The sequence below is a fragment of the Coregonus clupeaformis genome, unplaced genomic scaffold (assembly GCF_020615455.1).
Source record: "Coregonus clupeaformis isolate EN_2021a unplaced genomic scaffold, ASM2061545v1 scaf1473, whole genome shotgun sequence".
NCBI classification, from domain to species: Eukaryota; Metazoa; Chordata; class Actinopteri; order Salmoniformes; family Salmonidae; genus Coregonus; species Coregonus clupeaformis.
The window spans coordinates 71,451-85,000 of NW_025534927.1; the positions used below are offsets into that span (position 1 = coordinate 71,451).

Consider the following 13,550-nt stretch of genomic DNA (forward strand, 5'->3'; position numbering starts at 1 on the left):
AGGGAGGGAGGGCTGGAGGGAAAGAAAGAGAGAGCGAGTGAAGAAGAGAGGAAGAGGGAGAGAAAGACAGTCACAGAAAAAAAGAAAGAGAGTGAGAGGAGAGAGAGAGAGAGACCCACCTGACCACCGTTGTTTAGGTTAGCAGCACTAATGTGTCTCTACTATCTGGGTGTGTGAAGTAGAAGGGGACTGGTTTGTGTTCTCTGTGAAGAGGTTGAGAGCCTGTTGTCAAGGATTGGAAGTCATTGCTTGTGCATGTGTGTGTGTGTGTGTACATACGTGCATGCACACACAAAATAGCGAAAGTTGGAGTCAATCGTGAAATGTGATATTAGCAAATGCAGGATCCCCTTTTGACAGTTTTGACAGTTACATTTTCAGCAGCTCCCAATTAAGAAGTGCCAGGAATAAGACTATGTGTGTGTGTGTGTGTGTGTGTGTGTGTGTGTATGTGGATACCTGTGTGGCAGAGAGATTCCTTGCCTGTTTGCATGTTTCTATCTTTATACAGTATAGGTGTATGTGTCTACTGTCTGTCTGTGTGTGTGTATGTGTGTGTGTGTGTGCGTGTGTGTGTGTGTACATAACACGCACAGTATGTACACCACTGTGTGTGCCTGTCTGTCAGTTTCACACTCCAGTCTCTCATTGCCCTCCAACACTCTTTTGATCAAGTCATATATTTCCAATGCCTTGCACCGGTCCAACAGCTCTTTCCTGTTTACTTCTCCAATCTAACCGCCTGTTATCAGAAGATATATGGCCCCTGAAATACTTCGTCTGTAGCTACCTGGCTGGCTGGCTGGCTGGCTGTCTGGCTGGCTCTCTCTTTGTCCTTCTCTCTCTCTCTCTCTCTCTCTCTCTCTCTCTCTCTCTCTCTCTCTCTCTCTCTCTCTCTCTCTCTCTCTCTCTCTCTCTCTCTCTCTCTCTCTCTCTCTCTCTCTCTCTCTCTCTCTCTCTCTCTCTCTCTCTCTCTCTCTCTCTCTCTCTCTCTCTCTCTCTCTCTCTCTCTCTCTCTCTCTCGCTTTCTCCCTCTGTCTGTCTCTGTCTCTCTTCTCTGTCTCCCCCGCTCTCTCCCTCTACCCCCTCCCCTCTCCCTTTTTCTCACACTTTACAATTATAGGCCTCCTGTTCAACTCAAGGTCTTCTCAGGCTGAGGGGGAGTCTCAGTCGATAAAAACACCTGAAAGGTTTTTGCCTTAAACATCAATAGCTAGTGCTATGGCTTGTTTTGCACAATGGCTTGCAGAGTGAAGATGTTCAAGGTTTCATATTGATGTCCTTTGAATATTGTATTTAATAAATAATAAGGTACATCTCTTTGTCCGAGAACACAATGTGTAATCTGTTTTTAGATGGCAGGGAGGTTGCAGTGGATAGACATTATACAGAGTTGATAGCTGGTTGGAGAAATTGTATTGTTGTGGCAGTGACCTCTGAATATAGTATAGAATAGCAGGGTTACATCTAAAGCAGTAAACAGATTTTTTTTTTTTTACAGCTACACCTCACAGATAATGTGGCTTACAGGATATAGAATACATACCCATACATTAATATGGTTCTGTGTTTCTCCTGATCAGGTCAAAAGCTCAGGTACAATACTCTATAGCAGGGATCATCAACTAGATTCAGCCGCGGGCCGATTTTTTCTTGAGGGGATGGTCGGGGGGCCGGAACATAATTACAAATAATTTGTAGACTGCAAATTGACAGCAATAAGCTCAAACATATATAATATTTGACTAAAACATAATCATTTCAAACCTTGCTTACATTTGTATACGGTCACATATACTGAGTGTTCAAAACATGAGGAACACCGTCGTAATACACCCCCTTTTGCACTCAGAACAGCCTCAATTCGTCACGGCATAGACTCAGGTGTCGGAAGCGTTCCACAGGGATGCTGGCCCATGTTGACTCCAATTAACATTTAACATACATTAACATTTAAGTCATTTAGCAGACGCTCTTATCCAGAGCGACTTACAAATTGGTGCATTCACCCTATAGCCAGTGGGATAACCACTTTACAATATATATATATTTTTTTATAATTCTTTTTTTTTTGGGGGGGTTAGAAGGATTACTTTATACTATCCCAGGTATTCCTTAAAGAGGTGGGGTTTCAAATGTCTCCGGAAGGTGGTGAGTGACTCCGCTGTCCTGGCGTCGTGAGGGAGCTTGTTCCACCATTGGGGTGCCAGAGCAGCGAACAGTTTTGACTGGGCTGAGCGGGAACTATGCTTCCGCAGAGGAAGGGAGCCAGCAGGCCAGAGGTGGATGAACGCAATGCCCTCGTTTGGGTGTAGGGACTGATCAGAGCCTGAAGGTACGGAGGTGCCGTTTCCCTCACTGCTCCATAGGCAAGCACCATGGTCTTGTAACGGATGCGAGCTTCAACTGGAAGCCAGTGGAGTGTGCGGAGGAGGGGGGTGACGTGAGAGAACTTGGGAAGGTCGAACACCAGACGGGCTGCGGCATTCTGGATGAGTTGTAGGGGTTTAATGGCACAGGCAGGGAGCCCAGCCAACAGCGAGTTGCAGTAATCCAGACGGGAGATGACAAGTGCCTGGATTAGGACCTGTGCCGCTTCCTGTGTAAGGCAGGGTCGTACTCTCCGAATGTTGTAGAGCATGAACCTGCAGGATCGGGTCACCGCCTTGATGTTAGCGGAGAACGACAGGGTGTTGTCCAGGGTCACGCCAAGGCTCTTCGCACTCTGGGAGGAGGACACAACGGAGTTGTCAACCGTGATGGCGAGATCATGGAACGGGCAGTCCTTCCCGGGAGGAAGAGCAGCTCCGTCTTGCCAGGGTTCAGCTTGAGGTGGTGATCCGTCATCCATACTGATATGTCGGCCAGACATGCAGAGATGCGATTCGCCACCTGGTTATCAGAAGGGGGAAAGGTGAAGATTAGTTGTGTATCGTCAGCGTAGCAATGATAGGAAAGGCCATGTGAGGATATGACAGAGCCAAGTGACTTGGTGTATAGGGGAGAAAAGGAGAGGGCCTAGAACTGAGCCCTGGGGGACACCAGTGGTGAGAGCACGTGGTGCGGAGACAGCTTCTCGCCACGCCACTTGGTAGGAGCGACCGGTCAGGTAGGACGCAATCCAGGAGTGAGCCGCGCCGGAGATGCCCAGCTCGGAGAGGGTGGAGAGGGAGGATCTGATGGTTCACAGTATCAAAGGCAGCAGACAGGTCTAGAAGGACAAGAGCAGAGGAGAGAGAGTTAGCTTTAGCAGTGCGGAGAGCCTCCGTGACACAGAGAAGAGCAGTCTCAGTTGAATGACCAGTCCTGAAACCTGACTGGTTTGGATCAAGAAGGTCATTCTGAGAGAGATAGCAAGAGAGTTGGCTAAAGACGGCACGCTCAATAGTTTTGGAAAGAAAAGAAAGAAGGGATACTGGTCTGTAGTTGTTGACATCAGTGGGATCGAGTGTTGGTTTTTTGAGAAGGGGTGCAACTCTCGCTCTCTTGAAGACGGAAGGGACATGGCCAGCGGTCAAGGATGAGTTGATCAGCGAGGTGAGGTAGGGGAGAAGGTCACCGGAGATGGTCTGGAGAAGAGAGGAGGGGATGGGGTCAAGCGGGCAGGTTGTTGGGCGGCCTGCAGTTCTTCCCACAGTTGTGTCAAGTTGGGTGGATGTCCTTTGGGTGGTGGACCATTCTTGATACGGGAAACTGTTGAGCGTGAAAAACCCAGCAGCGTTGCAGTTCTTGACACACTAAAACTGGTGCGCCTGACACCTACTACCATACCCCATTCAAAGGCACTTAAACCTTTTGTCTTGCCCATTCACCCTCTGAATGGCACACACACACAATCCATGTCTCAATTGTCTCGAGGCTTAAAAATCCTTCTTTAACCTGTCTCCTCCCCTTCATCTACACTGATTGAGATCATAGCTTTCACCTAGATTCACCTGGTCAGTCTATGTCATGCAAAGAGCAGGTATTCCTAATGTTTTATACACTCAGTGTATATCTGTCTATTATGCGTGGGAATACTTTGGAACAGATTTCCAAAATTAATATCACTTATATATAATCACATATATCAATGTTTTTTGCACAGAAATAAAATCACCCACCGGCCAAATTCGGCAGGTGGGGAACCCTGTTCTATAGTATAGTTTGCTCTGGTCTTACATATAAAACCAGAAAGGACTTCTGTATGACGTGTCTCATGCCACTTCCCTGGTATCCTGTCCTATTTTGCTATTGATAGCATTAGTTAGCTGACCAGGTGTCCTCCTATGCCATTGTAATATAAATGGCTCCTCTCCAGCCTCCAGCCAACCCTCTGTTAGTGTTAATGAACAACGGTTCAGTAAACAGCAGTCCTGTCTGTCTGTCAGTACACGGCTTCTTAACGCTACCTCTTCAACCTGGAAAGGCCCTGAACCTGGCTTCTCACACGGTGGTTCACACCATTCATTATAACCCGGCTGTCTCTCTCTCTGTCTTTCTTTCTCGTTTCTGTCTCTTTCCCTTCTTGTTTTGCGCTTAATGGAGAGTGAATTTCCAGCTAATCCGCGGCCCACTCCTCCTACAGGTGAAATACATTAGCTTACACACAGCTAGGGGCTAGAGATGTTTGAGGATGGTGGTCTTGTGAGGATTTGTGTGTGTGTGATGTATCGCTGGTGCTCATCCCAATTACCCAGCCAATCTTTCTATTACAGATGATCCAATTTCACCCTCTCTCCTCTCTCTCTGGCTTTCCCCCTCAATCGGATTACATCTTATGGGTATAGGCAGGCAGAGCTTTGAGGAAAGACCTTCAGTTCAGATACAAAAGCCCTTTTAGAAATATACTGACAAAAACAATACTTTTCATTAAACCTTCATTTATAAAGGTATGTCTCAAATGTATTTTGCAGGAGAGACATGTTCAAGATAGCAGCTGGCATTCTCAATAGTGTCCTATGACCAGATTCTAGCTCTGTCCCACTTTTCATTTGAACTATATTGTCTTATAATAAAATAGACCTGAAATAACCCTGTTTCTTGTGGAAAGGAAACAAAATGCACTCTCTGTCAGGAGTCCCATTTCCCCTCCACGCCATTGGGAGCGGGGGCAGAGCGTACGGGGCACACACCGGGGGCGCTGCCATCCCTTCTCTGGGCTTGTGGTCTGGCCACGTGGCTCAAGGTTTGTCTTACTTCCAAGCATGGAAACTCTGAGAATGTTGGCAGAGCGCTAGGCTAATTTAGGTACCGTTAGAGGGCTGAGGGCTCTCTCTCTCTCTCTCTCTCTCTCTCTCGCTCTCTCTCTCTCTCTCTCTTTCTCTCTCTCTCTCTCTCTCTCCCTCTCTCTCTCTCTCTCTCTCTCTCTCTCTCTCTCTCTCTCTCTCTCTCTCTCTCTCTCTCTCTCTCTCTCTCTTTCTCTCTCTCTCTCTCTCTCTCTCTCTCTCTCTCTCTCTCTCTCTCTCTCTCTCTCTCTCTCTCTCTCTCTCTCTCTCTCTCTCTCTCTCTCTCTCTCTCTCTCTCTCTCTCTCTCTCTATGCACTTTACTGTAAGTTGGCTGGCCTATTTGTCTACCTTTAACTGGAGCAGAAAGCTGCAGTTGGTAACCTGAAGCCATGTTCTTTGTGCGTTGGTGGGGTTTGTGCCCACTGGCCACTGAAGTAGAGGTTGTTTTGAATGAAGGGTAAAGTTAGAGGCCAGAGTGGTCAGAAAGAGGGTGGCAGAGTTACTGGAAAACTACCATCAAATCTTTCAGGGCTGACTGCAACATTTACTGTACAACTACATTGATTTCAGACCCGTTGTCTAGAGTGCTAACCTTCTCACACTAAGAGAGTGAAACGTGATACTGGTTTTGTTTCTCACAGTATTTAAGTAATATGCTATTATAGGAAGGGTTGCCTTGGTTTCATTGCAGTAGGTACACACGACAAATCAATCATTATTACTCAACTTAATGCCTTTAAATTAGGAGCGGAGATGCAGAGAAACTCAAACCACTGCACTTTTCTTTTTGTCCCGTTCTCTACTCCTTCAGTGTTTCTCTTGCGTTCTTTCATCCCATGGGTTCATGTGTTCTTGAGCACTGTGTGAAAGTAGAACAACGTATGCTTCCAGAGGACAGATCTAGACCAAAAGATCCATTGGTCTTTCCAGTTTCCACTGTTGTGTAATAAAGCCTACAAAGCTTGATAATGACTAGCCCCAAAACTACAGCACCAAGCCTTGGGATACAGTAAGCTCAAAATTCCAACCCCTGAATCCCATTCCCATTCCATGGAATGATGATGATGGGTTTCCTAAGACTTCCATAGCCTTTCCCTCTTTCCCTGGAGTCTTGTTCCAGGCCAAGGCCGGATCTGGAGTCTGGAGCTGGGAGTGATAGACGTTACCACATCCCAGCACCTGTTGCCTTGGGACTTGGGAGCTTCAAATGGAACCTACAGGGGTATAACCTAACAGCACTCCCCATTGACCTGACCAGAATATAGCCAATTTCTCCAGCAACTCGAATCCATACATCACCTTACCCCCTTCTGAAATGGGTTAATTCATATTCCATCAAGATAACTGGAGGCACCGAGCTGTGATTTGTCGAGATCGAATGCCAAGGTTCCAATTTATATATAGAGCCGCAACTGTGAATGATTGTGGTTGGAGGGAGCACTAGCTCGCTATTCGCTAACCCCTGTTCCCCGGATCCAGACATCTGTCTCTAGAAACTCGATACCCCGGGCCACTAATGCGTGTCCAGACTTGATTCATGTTGTCCATTCGTTTCCTCAGTCGCTCTGTCTTTTGTGTTGTAGAGCTGGAGTGGTATAGCCTGGTCCCAGATCTGTTTGTGCTGTCTTGCCTAACTTATATGGTCAATGTCACAAGACAGCACAAACAGATCTGGGACCAGGCTAGTAGTAGTAGGATTACGAAGGAATAAGGGAAGAACCTTTGTTCTGTTCTGGCAATACTTCAGCTGCAATTACTTTTACCCCTTCCCTTCCTCCCCCTTCAGCCCCCTTTTATTTACTGTCTTGTTTACACAAAAATGTATTGTAATTAGTGGATTAAAGCGAGTTGCTAGAGAGAGGGAGACCAGGGATGCGTCCCACATGGCACCCTATTCTCTTATAGTGTACCACGTTTGACCAGGGCCCAAAAGACTCTGGTCAAAAGTAGTGTAATGTACAGTATAGGGAGTAGTGTACCATTTGGGATGCCACCCAGGAAATAAATTACTTCGCCTCCCCCCGTTATTACAAGATACAAAGACTCATTATGTTGACATTACAGTGAGTAAATCAGACTGCTGTTGATTGTTTAGAGTTAATTTGATTCTCAATGGTCCTGTTTTACTATTCATGGAATACGCTTAGTTCTATTAGATCCAGAAGTTATAGATTTCAATGTAATATTATCTTCACCCTATGGGCATGATGACATCATTGTTTCATGCTCTAACATGAGACCAATCACAATGAGCGTTCTTCACTCTGTATCTCTTGTCACGGTGTTGCCGTGGAAATGGTGGGATCACATGGTTCTTCAGTGTTATGTGGGTCATGAGTTCGTTTCAGAAGTGGGAGCTGCTAAGTGTGTGTGTGTGTGTGTGTATATCTGTGTGTGACTGTGTGTGACTGTGTGTGTGTGTTCTGTCACTGAGCTCTGTCATCTGTGTTCCAACCAGGGGTAGCCCCTCTTGAGTCACTCTTCTCAGGTCACATGACCGTCAACAGGAAGTGATGCGTGTCCATGCACTCTCTCTCTCTCTCTCTCTCTCTCTCTCTCTCTCTCTCTCTCTCTCTCTCTCTCTCTCTCTCTCTCTCTCTCTCTCTCTCTCTCTCTCTCTCTCTCTCTCTCTCTCTCTCTCTCTCTCTCTCTCTCTCTCTCTCTCTCTCTCTCTCTCAATTCAATTCAATTCAAAGGAGCTTTTTTGGCATGGGAAACATATGTGTACATTGCCAAAGCAAGTGAATAAACAATAAACAAAAGTGAGAAGAAACAAATTTAACATCAACAAAAAACTATTAGAGATTAACAGTAAACATTGCACTCAAAAAGGTTTTAAAAAGATTAAGACGTCAAGTGTTATATTATCAGCTATGTACAGAGTTTTAGCACAGTGTTTTAGCAATGTGCACATAGTCTTGCCCCTTCTCTCTCTCTCTCTCTCTCTCTTTCTCTTTCTCTTTCTCTCTCTCTCTCGCTCAAACTCTCTCTCTCTCCAATACACAGCGGACCCTTTAACTTAAATCCCAATTCATTCCCACAACTCCATATATGGCGTGCCTATTATAAGCCACTGTGCATGATATGAAGAGGGGTCTGCTGCAGCTGTGGGCCGTAGCCTACAATCTTATCCATATTCAAAGCACATTTCCAACACCAACGCCTTGTTACAGTGGGGAAAAAAAGTATTTAGTCAGCCACCAATTGTGCATGTTCTCCCACTTAAAAAGATGAGAGAAGCCTGTAATTTTCATCATAGGTACACGTCAACTATGACAGACAAATTGAGGAAAAAAAATCCAGAAAATCACATTGTAGGATTTTTAATGAATTTATTTGCAAATGATGGTGGAAAATAAGTATTTGGTCACCTACAAACAGGCAAGATTTCTGGCTCTCACAGACCTATAACTTCTTCTTTAAGAGGCTCCTCTGTCCTCCACTCGTTACCTGTATTAATGGCACCTGTTTTAACTTGTTATCAGTATAAAAGACACATGTCCACAACCTCAAACAGTCACACTCCAAACTCCACTATGGCCAAGACCAAAGAGCTGTCAAAGGACACCAGAAACAAAATTGTAGACCTGCACCAGGCTGGGAAGACTGAATCTGCAATAGGTAAGCAGCTTGGTTTGAAGAAATCAACTGTGGGAGCAATTATTAGGAAATGGAAGACATACAAGACCACTGATAATCTCCCTCGATCTGGGGCTCCACGCAAGATCTCACCCTGTGGGGTCAAAATGATCACAAGAACGGTGAGCAAAAATCCCAGAACCACACGGGGGGACCTAGTGAATGACCTGCAGAGAGCTGGGACCAAAGTAACAAAGCCTACCATCAGTAACACACTACGCCGCCAGGGACTCAAATCCTGCTGTGCGAGACGTGTCCCCCTGCTTAAGCCAGTACATGTCCAGGCCCGTCTGAAGTTTGCTAGAGTGCATTTGGATGATCCAGAAGAGGATTGGGAGAATGTCATATGGTCAGATGAAACCAAAATTGAACTTTTTGGTAAAAACCCAACTCATCGTGTTTGGAGGACAAAGAATGCTGAGTTGCATCCAAAGAACACCATACCTACTGTGAAGCATGGGGGTGGAAAAATCATGCTTTGGGGCTGTTTTTCTGCAAAGGGACCAGGACGACTGATCCGTGTAAAGGAAAGAATGAATGGGGCCATGTATCGTGAGATTTTGAGTGAAAACCTCCTTCCATCAGCAAGGGCATTGAAGATGAAACGTGGCTGGGTCTTTCAGCATGACAATGATCCCAAACACACCGCCCGGGCAATGAAGGAGTGGCTTCGTAAGAAGCATTTCAAGGTCCTGGAGTGGCCTAGCCAGTCTCCAGATCTCAATCCCATAGAAAATCTTTGGAGGGAGTTGAAAGTCCGTGTTGCCCAGCGACAGCCCCAAAACATCACTGCTCTAGAGGAGATCTGCATGGAGGAATGGGCCAAAATACCAGCAACAGTGTGTGAAAACCTTGTGAAGACTTACAGAAAACGTTTGACCTGTGTCATTGCCAACAAAGGGTATATAACAAAAGTATTGAGAAACTTTTGTTATTGACCAAATACTTATTTTCCACCATAATTTGCAAATAAATTCATTAAAAATCCTACAATGTGATTTTCTGGATTTTCTTTCCTAATTTTGTCTGTCATAGTTGACGTGTACCTATGATGAAAATTACAGGCCTCTCTCATCTTTTTAAGTGGGAGACCTTGCACAATTGGTGGCTGACTAAATACTTTTTTCCCCCACTGTATATTGCACCTCGGATTTCGCAAGCAGTGCCGGGTTCACGTGCTAGTCGGAACTGTTGGAGCTAGGAACACGAACATTTCGCTACATCCGCAATAACATCTGCCAAATATCTGTATGCGACCAATAACATTTGATTTGATTTGACTAGGAAACTCAAAAATGTACGACTTGCTAACTGGTTGTATTTATACATGTGCCACTTTCAAACAGTTAGCAAGCCGGACATTTCGGAGTTTCCTATTTTTCTGACTAACATGTGAATGCAGCAATAATGATAAGTCCTTATAGCAGAGTTGGTGTAGGGATATATGGTGTAGAATTCTTAGAGATACTCACTGACAAGAGAGGAAAATAAACATGTTCTGTGTGTCTCTTTTTTTCTACCTGACTCCTCTAATAGTGGTCCAAAGCCTCACAGCCTTATCCAATCAGAACGCTTCAGAACACTCACACTCATTCTCTCTAGGCTGGTTACCAAGGAGACAGAGTCAATTCTGAGAAGTAGTAGCTACAGCCATGGTCCCAGTCGGTATTAGATAGAACGTTGCGGTCCTGCTCGCCTGTGGGGAAAACAACCGGTGGTTACCTAGGTTACCCCATTGGCTCACAGCAAAAACTTGACCTTTTCAGATGCAATTTCTTGTTGTCTGCTTGTTTTAGTCAATTACAAAACTACATTTTAGACAAGTACAACATGTCTAAAGATTACTTTTCAACATTGCCTGCTCCCAAGCGTTCTCACTACTTAGAAAAACATAATATTGTAGGGCTTCCCTCTTGCCCCTTTTCATGATGGTGCTAGCAGCCACGTGAGTGAGTGCTAGCTAACTAGCCAAGAACAACAACACAAACAGACTATAGAGCTACAAGTAATGAGTGGAGTTACAAATGGACTACACCAAGCAAGTTAAATGTCTTACCTGTGTGATTTTTATTCCCACCTGTTTTGGTGGTGCCGGAATTACCTCCCTCGCACCTGTTCGGAGAGGAAATTTTTTTCTGTATCCCACATTTCCCGACGGGATGGGAATGGAGAGCCAGGAGTCTGTCCAGGGAGAGAAGGAGAGATGGGGAGAGGAAAGGAAGAGTTCTGGGTATTTTAGGGTGAGGGAGGAGGAACGGCAATCGACGGCAATTTTGTAAAACATTTACAAGTTTTGAACTTGGTCCAACTAGGTCAACTAGGATAATTTGGATCGAACTGCTAATAAACAGAGGGGAGATAGCTAACTTGATTCAGAATGTTGCATGAGGAAATTAGGCAACAAAATCTTTGTTCAACTGAAGCAGACAAGAGCTGGATTATGTCTAGTAGGGCTAGAGACACTAAAAAGCTTTTTTAGTGACTCTAGCCCTTAATTTAAAACGCCTACACAGCAGCACAGTAACTTCACAGTAACTGTCAAAGTACGTTCCTTCTTTAGGCTTTGTTTACATACTTCTACTGTGAGACAGTAACTCCTAGTTATAAGATAGTAACTCCCATTGCTACCTGTTAGCTACTGCTACCTACTTTTCCCTTGCAGCTACATTTTGGTCAGAAAAAGTTGAAGCCCACTCTTTATGTTAAGCTGGCCTCAGTTGTTTGGCTCAATTGTTCAAACCACCAACATGTCCTTCAGTTCAGAGTCGACCACACTCAGCAGTTTTCCCACCAGATGTCAAACACGTCCACTGGGACAAGGCATATAGAGTTTTTCGCTGTGAGAGCAAAATAAGACTAAACTGAACTGCGATCCCAGTCAGGGAAGACAAAGCATACAAATAGAATACATCCGGCCCACCCATCACAGACCCATTCATTTCAATTGGAATTTCTGTTCTAGTAATTATTTTTCTATGAGAAAGAGAAACCTAGCAGAGTTTAGTTTAGGAAAAACCCAGTCAACATGGGGCTGTGTGTATACGTATGCTGACGCAGACACGGAGAGAGAACTGGGTTTGGACCAGTCCCTCTTCCACGTACTGTTACACACACGGGCCTGCTAGGCTGTTTATTAACCTGGTTCCTCTGGGTCTTTACCCTGCCCTGACGCACACCAGATTTATGGCGTGTGGTCTTACTCTTTCGCTCTCTTTTCTTCTGTGTCTCTTCTTTCTCTGTCACACACACCTGCATACATAAGCACGCAGGAACACACACACACACACACGCACACACACACACACACACACACACACCAGCAGCTTGTCGGCAAAGGCCTGCTCCATGTAGCCTTCAAATGAGCAGCCCACTCCCACTCCCACACACACACGCACACACACACACTTTTCCCGTATCTTTTTCTCTCTTTCTCTCTCATTCTCTCTCTCCTCTTCTTACAGTATATATGCAGACATTATAGGCTTCTTTTTCTCACCCACAGCCCCATTTACGTTCCCTAATCCCCCCTTATGCATATTTTTAATTTGAGGGGTTAAAATTGGGTAAACACAATATGGCCGACACTGCCTGGCATCTCTGACCTCTGCAGAGTGTGTGTGTGTGTGAAAAAGTCCCCCAGTGTGTGTGTTTATGTGTGTATGCGTGTAGTTCCCTCTAACCCCGGCGTCAGCACTTCTCCTCCCTTAGTAACACCACGGCTTTATGAATAAATCGACTCACATTAACTCCTCTCCACCACAAGCAGTAAAACACCATACAGCGTTTGTCCTTGTCCGACTGGGAATTTCAAATGTGTCCGTGCTTTGATATGACATAATCTCTGATGCTGTGATCGGAGTTGTGGTGAATTTTAAATACTGAGCCCAGCTGTTTCTTTCAATGAAATGTAATGAAATTAAACACTATTCAATTCTTCAGTCAGCTGTATTGACGTGAAGTACATTTGGAAATGTTGCCAAATATTTCTCTCCCTCTTAATTCATAAAAAATGTATCCGTGTGTTGCTCTTTACAGATGCAGATTCTTGACAAGTTCCCAATCGAGGGAGGGCAGAAAGATCCCAAGAAGAGAATCATCCCATTTCTCCCAGGTCAGTCTCCATTTTCATTCTCTCTCTCTCTCCTTTCCTTCTTTTCTCCACACACACACAGGTAGAATGTATTTCACACTACGATAAGCAAAGCCTCTGTCAACCCCATTGCCCTTAACATCGAACCTCGACCAACACTCGAATCGATCCCTTGCCATAGATCCAATGACATGACACTATCCGTAGGGACTTATTTGGGTTTATAAGTCAGCACAGTCTGACTTGAGGCAGACAGACACCACCATGACAGTAGAGTCAACGATAGCGCTGACTCGTCAGGAAGTTACACTGCTTCAGTATCCTGTGTGTGTGTGTGTGTGTGTGTGTGTGAGTATCCTGCTCGTATCGACGCCCCTCCTAGTTTATACATTATTTATCAGTCTGTCCGTCCAGTTGAATGTCTCTCTGAGGTGCAGCAGCAGGCAGGTGCTGACAGTGTGTGTTTGTGTGTGTGTGTGTCTGTGTGTCTCTGATGCGTGGGAGTGAAAGACACAAATGGAAAAAGAGATAGAGGAAGAGATGGTACAACAGAGAGAGACAGAGACAGAACGAGAGCAACACTCCTGGTGTGTGAGTGAGAGGCTTATGTCTG

General features: G+C 45.2%; 1 protein-coding gene across 1 annotated transcript in view; it reads left to right on the top strand.

Moving 5' to 3' along the window:
* Positions 1-13,550, top strand: part of LOC121559867 (SH3 and PX domain-containing protein 2A) — a gene marked incomplete at its 3' end in the record, with an annotated part of 87,314 nt that overhangs the window by 26,074 nt on the left and 47,690 nt on the right. Inside the window, exon 3 of the mRNA XM_045218269.1 lies at positions 12,883-12,958. Within this exon, the coding sequence (XP_045074204.1) occupies positions 12,883-12,958 (76 nt within the window). The remainder of the gene's footprint in view (positions 1-12,882; positions 12,959-13,550) is intronic.